This window comes from Fukomys damarensis, unplaced genomic scaffold, assembly GCF_012274545.1.
Source record: "Fukomys damarensis isolate Sample0158 unplaced genomic scaffold, DMR_v1.0_HiC HiC_scaffold_3, whole genome shotgun sequence".
Classification (NCBI taxonomy): Eukaryota; Metazoa; Chordata; class Mammalia; order Rodentia; family Bathyergidae; genus Fukomys; species Fukomys damarensis.
The window spans coordinates 46,887,289-46,894,646 of NW_022900915.1; the positions used below are offsets into that span (position 1 = coordinate 46,887,289).

The 7,358-nt window shown below is 38.5% G+C and overlaps 1 protein-coding gene across 1 annotated transcript in view; it reads right to left on the reverse strand.

Moving 5' to 3' along the window:
* Nucleotides 1-6,799: 6,799 nt before the first annotated feature.
* Nucleotides 6,800-7,358, reverse strand: part of LOC104859224 (olfactory receptor 2T8) — a 4,155-nt gene continuing 3,596 nt past the window's right edge. The window contains exon 2 of the mRNA XM_033765887.1: nucleotides 6,800-7,267. Coding sequence (XP_033621778.1) covers nucleotides 6,800-7,267 — 468 coding nt within the window. The remainder of the gene's footprint in view (nucleotides 7,268-7,358) is intronic.

Sequence of the window (7,358 nt, forward strand, 5' to 3'; positions counted from 1 at the left end):
CACAGTGCACCAAGCAGCGCAATCTTAGATAGGGGTCTACTCCACAGAGTCTCGGCTGCGTTTTGCAAAGTTCATAAAACTTGTGCCACAGACTGTAGAAGGGAAGAGTTGTGAGGTTATTAAGCGAAGGACAAATACGTTAGTTTATCTCCAGCATGCTAAGGACTGTGCTACAGTCTTCATGATGGCAAGAAAAGAGACGACAGCTTTAGCAAAAGCAGCCTCTCGGTTCGTCTATCAGTCAGCCTCGGCCCCGCCCAACCTCAGGGTGCAGGCCCTAGAGCTCCAGAGCAGGGCCTTGCCACTCACCGGCAACCCTGCTGCTGGTACTAGCTGAGAAGCACGTTTCCAAAGAACGAGAATGTTCTCATCCTCGGGATCTGGTGATACAAATAGGAACATATTTAGAAGAACACAGATGAAGAAATCACTCCTCCTTTTATCAGTTCAGTTCAGGCAGATTATTTCCAAATCTCAGGACACTTCATCCCTGAAGAAAACGATTTGCTTGGCTAACATTTTGCTTTCAGCAAGATGTGCCTAATTAGAAGTGAGGCCAGCCTTACAGTACTGTTTGATGAGATGATACAGGAAGTTAAGTTCCTCGGAATTACAGAAACATCCAGTAACCAACATGTCCCCGGTGTTGTGACTTCACAGGTGCAACGATGTACAGACGACTTGCCGCCAAAGACACGCTTCTTCAATGAAGTGTTCAGTTGCATTCACCCAGGCATGAAAACTGCCAACTGCATGATTCAGGGCAACATTCCTGAAGTCCTTGAGACTCGAGTCAATCATCTATATAAAGTGACAGTAATGTCTCCCCCACAGAATTAGAGTTTACCTTATCCAACGAATAGGAAGAACCAGGAATATGGAATATATGTTTGTACCTCTTTCACTTTCTCCCTTCTCTAGCAGAACGTCTTATCTTCTGGTTTGATGTTTGGTAATAGGGGGACACGTTTTCCTAACATATAACTGGAAGAATTTTCCTTAAATCTAGAAGATTACAAAGCTGTACCACAGATAGGAAACTAAATGTGCTAGTACTTAACTAAACCATAATGGATTGGACCATATTATGCTTGTAAAGTAGATGGAATGTAAGCAACATGGTTGGATTATATTCTATAATCATATAATTATTATTGCCCAAACATATTAGTGTCATTTGAATTTTGTATTCAAACAGTTGGGCACCTGTCCACATGAGGAAATAAGAGTTAGAAAGAGAGTTAATCCTGCCCTTGATGTTCTAATATATAGTAAAATCACTGCAGTTTACAATAATGTATTTTTGTTTCAAAATAGCTAAAAGCAAGAATCTTGAATGTTTAAACCTAAAAGAAATGATAAGTCTTTATTAATAAATTTGCTAGTTATTCCAATTGGATCATTATACAATGCATACGTGTATCACACTGTACCCTGTGCATATATACAAATATTTTGCCAGTCAAAACTGCAATAAAAACTTTAAACTTCCAATACTGATTTTGGCAAATAAATCAAATCCTAATTATAACATAGATCAGCTCACAGTAATATAAATGTTATAGATAACAGTATCTCAAAATAGTGTACTTAGGAATTACTTAGTGACCTGCATTTGCTTCACAATTATATGTAAAATTTTATGCAGGCACATAAATCTGGATTTACTTTAATCTATTTATAGATGACAAAGTTATATAAATACCAAAAACCAAACATATCAAGCCTCTTATTGAGGAATATTTGTTCAACTATTTATTGTTTTTGCATTTTTTCATTAATCTTATTGGTACATTTTAGGTATACAATATGCTGACATTCATTACTGGGGATTTGTACCTTTACATGATATGATATATCTTGTTTTTTAAATTAAATTTATTGGTACTTTTTCAGTATACAGTACAGTTTCATTCATCATTGGGATCCTGTACCTTTACATAACAGGTCTTGGTTCTCATTTTTCCCCTTACCCCTGCCCCCCTTCATCCCCTCCTCCCTTCCCTATTTACCAAAACTTTATTTCCATTTTTCCATTTTCTCAGATTTTTTTTCTTTTCCCTTATTTCTTTTCCGCTACCCTTCCCACTTTCCATACACCTTTAGCCCTTTTCTTCCTATTTTACATTGTCAATTATACCATTAGGATCTCATTTACAGTTATAGTTTTTCTCACCAGAGAAGCTACTTGGTATTTATATGGTTGACTTATTTATTTCACTTAGGAATATATCCTCAATATGTATCCACTTTCCTATGAATGAATCTAATTTATCATTCTTTATGGCTGAGTAGTATTCCATTTTATAGAAAAACCACATCTTTATCCAGTCTCCAAATGATGGGTAATTGGCCTGTTTCCAAGTTTTAGCTATTACAAACTGTGCCAATATAAATATAGGTATGCATATATCACTGTAGTATGATTGTTTTAATTATTTTGGAAAGATACCCAGCAGAGAGATGCGTGGGTCACTTGGGACCTCTAACCCTAGTTCTTTGAGGTATCTCCATATTGATTTGCACAGTGGTTGCACCAGTCTGCACTCCCACCAATGGGGGAGAAGGGTTCCTTTCTCCCCACAATGCCACCAACATTTGTTATTGGTTGATTTCTTGATAGCAGCCATTTTTTGTGGGGTGAGGTGGAATTTCGAAGTGCTGTTTTCATCTGCATCTCTCGAATGACCAGTGATGTGGAACATTTTTTCATATAATTACTTGCTGCTTTTACTTCTTTGTCTGAGAAATGTCTGTTCATTTCAGTTGCCCACTTTTGAATTGGGTCTTTATATTTGGGGGGGTCTGGTTGTCTTGAGTTCTTTATATAAGAGCCCTTTGTTTGAGAAGCAGCTAGTAAAAATATTTTCCCACATTGTAGGTTGTCTCTTGGTTCTATTGATGGTTTCCTTTGCAGTACAGAAGCTTTTTAATAAGATGAGATCCCAGTTGTTGATCCGTTGTTGTAGTTCCTATGCTACTGAGGATTTGTTCATAACTTCTTTTCCTATGCCAGTGTCTTCAAGAGTTCTACCTCATCTATCTTCCAACAAATTTATTGTCTCCTTTTAAATATTTAGTTCACAACAGATCCAGCAGAAATCCAGAGGTTCAACAATATCTACTTTGAGAACCTGTACTCTAATAAAATGGAAAACACAGAACAAATGACCTGATATATCTTAATTCTAATTTTCCCCATTCCCCAGTATGTATTGTTTTTTCAAATACACTTTTTCATTGAATTCTTTATATATCTGTAGATTTCCTCCTTGACAAATGTATACTTTACACATTTTTTCTTCTATTTTTAGATGGCTACTTAAATCACATCAGTCAAATAATCACTGTGCATTTTTAAGTGACTGAGGCAAAAACATTCAACTACTTTGTTTTAATCATAGTTGCTGAGAACCCCCATATTATGTCCAAAACATTCTGTAAGCAGTGCAGGCTGTAAAGAGTTAAGCCCCTCAGTTGGCTCACTTTAAGTGAGTCTGACTGAAGGCACTATGTGACTCACAGGAGTACCTTGTGATCACTGCATGGCCACCACCACCACCACCCCTTCCCCGGCTAACAGCTGTAGCCCAGTCCAGAGCAATGGCCAGTGGGGCTACTGGGTCAATGTGCGATAACACACTAGCTGGTGTCAGGTAGCTTACACCCAAACTCAATTCCCACAATTCCCACTCTCATAACTATAAGGGGAATATTTTAATAAATTACAATGATTTATTTTGTCTATCTTGTTTCTACTTTCTTTTCTTTTGATACTGGGGATCAAAGTCAGCACTTGGCCCTTGGGAGGCAGTTGCGGTGTCACTAAGCTAAATCGCCAGCCCTTATCTTGTTTCTTATTTGAAAATGTTTTGTCTTTTCTTTTTAAAGCCTTGCCTGCATTAGTTTCCATAGTAAATGCATAAACCACACATCCTTACACATAGCGCACCTTTACACCAATTGATTAACAATAAAAATCAGTGGTTTAAACTGACCAATCCTTGGCTGGATATCCAGAGTTGGCCATCCCAGCTCCACTTTCCTCTTTTATTTCTGTCACTGGGTTTCTCTTCAGCCTTGTGTCATACACTGAGCAGGAGACTACAGCCTAACTCAGAGGTCTCTAATACACAGTAATCAAAGTAGCCAAACCATTGCTAGTACTTTTAAAAGTTGGACAAGATTTTCAACATCTTCCATGCACTAGCATCTTAGATTTATTAGTTTATTGAGTTTTGGAAGCACCATACAGGCTCCCAGCAATGAGGCCACACCATTGGGTTTGCCCAGCTTAGTTCTAGTGGTCATAGAGAAGCCTTCAGGTCACAGCTCGAGTTTCAACAAACTACACCAGTTACCCAGAAGTCTCTATCTCTTTTATTAACACAGGGACTCCACTGGGTGAATCTTGTCCTTTAGGAGGGAAGAAGAAAGCTAGATCACCCTGAGCTTGCTTTTCGCTGGGTGTTCACTTTTACTGTTTACAACTGTCCCTTCTTTAAATACACACTTTTTAGAGCAGACACTGGGTCTATATCTGCAGAAGGTGAACAAGGAACATTTCTTCCTGTAAGTTTGTCTACATTTTTCACAAACGAGAAATGACACTGAAAACATTCACAAGGATGTGGTCATGATTCAAAGAAGAAAATAAAAGTGAAACAGCAAGTTACATGCAGTCACAGAAGGAGTACTGAATGAAAGATATTTATGATTATTTTTGGTATTTAATAATGCATGAATTATGTTAGTGTATTTTTATAATGCAATACATTATTTAATTATAAGTTACATAATCTGCATTCAGTCAGTGTGGGGTAAAATGTGCACTGAATGCATGGTGAAGAGGATGTGGAAGAAAGTATTGAATCAGAACAGCTTTGGCTCAAGTGTGCCTGTGTTTATCTGAACAAACAGGATTTAAAGCACAAAAATGATCCCAAAGTGATTCTGAACTGTGACATTCAGATTCTGGGCCAACTCCTACTGCTGCCTTTTCTTTACTGCTCCCAGGGTGATTGAGGGTGACTCCAGGGCCTGCTGGGGAGCTTGATCTGCTTCTTGGCAGTGTCTTCCATCACCGGAGGTGGGTAAGCAATTCTGACTAACTGCCAGTCGAGAAAGAAAATGTTGGGAAACAGAGGATTCAGAAAATGAAAACCTGGTGGAAGTAACCTAAATTATTACCTTCCAAACAGTGTTTCAAACTAATCGCTTCTCGGCCTTTTGGCTAAGATCAAGTGCAGTGTTTCAAACTACAATCTTAGAGATGATTTTTTGTAACTTAATACCTTTGTCTTTAGAAAGAGCATGAGTAACTATTCTTGAAAGATATAAATACAAATGTATAATCATACTTTTTCATTTATAAAATGAAGATTTTATTTTTAAAATGTTAAGTTTACATTTGAAAATTATTAAACTTGTACAATAATTCACCAACAAGAGGTAAGAAGTGTTCCCTGAACAGCTGGGTCTCTATTTTTTTCCTTATTTGTCATTTTATATTGCTGCAAAAATACCTGTCCTCAGAAAGGCTTTGGATTTTTAGTGGGATTACTCCACCCATGCAGTAGTGTTATCTTGTGACAGTGCAAAACTAAAATGAAGAAACTGTTAGTTTCAAGCTAGATGTAGAATTTGGTTGGGAGAGATCTATTATAAATATATTAATTCTACAAGAAGTTTCTAAACTTCAAACAATGAATGAGCACAGGTTTGTCAGGACATGAGTAAAATTGACAAATAAGTTCAAATATAGTTTTATTCCAAAACTTCCCAGTAGTCTTGTGAAAGTAATATATTTTTCTATTATTTCATCAAAACTTGTTTGCTTCTGAAATAACTTCAGATTGTTCCCTTTTTTTCCTGAATTTGAAATGCTTTACAAAAGAAAATATGAAAACAGCAATAAGTAAATTGTAAACCCTTCAATATTATTTCTCATCTTGAGGATTTAAATTGAAGGAAAAAATAACTTATCAACTCAAGAAAGTGGGACAAAATGAAAAAGCAATATTTGGAGATCTGGAATTAGTGTGCATCCTAGACAGAGTCTAGTGTTAGACAAACACATGATAAATTAGACCACTAGAAGTTCATTGGACATGGACAAACAGAAGCAAAAGTCACACAAAGGAGGTGGCAGCAGCTTGGTTGCTGAAGGTTCCTAGTGAAGAGAGCACAGGTGTCCCTCAGGAAAACAACGGGCTAAATAATAAAATGTATTACCCGGGAAGGGAAAACAGCACACTCCTGAGGAGTGTGAACACTTGGGGAGGATTTTAAAACATTACACTTAGAGAACAAAAGTCAAGATAAAATGGTTGAATTTTAGGCTACATTTCCCTGCAGTTTTAAAGTAAGACAGACTAAGGAATGGGGACTGGAAATGAGACCAGTGCTTGTGTCTTGTGATGAACACACAATAGCAAAGGACAGGAGGGGCTTTTCTGAGGAGATAAAGGCTACAGCTTGATAATATTTGTAGATGCTAAGGGCAGATGCTTGTTAAAACTGGTTAAGGAGAAATGCACTAAGCACTAAATGAGTGTAAATTCTGTCTTGATTTGCAACGGATAACAACAGTTAAGTCTCAAAACTGCAGCAGTACCTCATACTTTGAATAGAAAGGTATTGTAAGAGTGACCCAGAAAAGTTCACAAGGATTTGTGTTTTACAAATTTTCATAAATACACAAGTTTACTTGGAAGTGAAAGCACAGTAAAAACTTTTCTATGGGAAATCCAAAACACATGCTTTGGGAAGCCTTTAATGTTGGAGAAAATAAACACTGTCAGTCACTCTTTAAGGCAGCACACCGGCTCAGACACTTCCTCAGGGCTCCCTTGACCTCACTGTTCCTCAGACTGTAGATCACGGGGTTCAGCATAGGGGTGAAGATGGTATAGAAGACAGACACCACCTTATCGTGTTTAGCTGACCTGTAGGATGTGGGTCTCATGTAGATAAAAATGGCAGGTCCATAAAAGAGCCCCACCACAGCCAAATGGGAGGAGCAGGTGGCAAAGGCCTTCCTGCGGGCTTCTGTGGAGCGCATGTGCAGGACAGCAGAGAGGAGGAGGCTGTAGGATGTCAGGATGAGGGACAAGGGGATGAGCAGCATCAGCACGCAGCAGATGTACATGACGTACTCAAAGGCAGAGGTATTACTGCAGGCCAAGCGCACCAGCGTGGGGGCCTCACAGAAGAAATGGTCGATCTCGTGTCTGTTGCAGAAGGGGAAGCTCAGGGAAGCAGCAGCCTGCATGACTCCATCAGCTGCCCCCAGGAGCCAGGACCCCAAAGCCATTCTCAGACACAAGGGCCAGCTCATGAGGGTGGCATACCGCAGC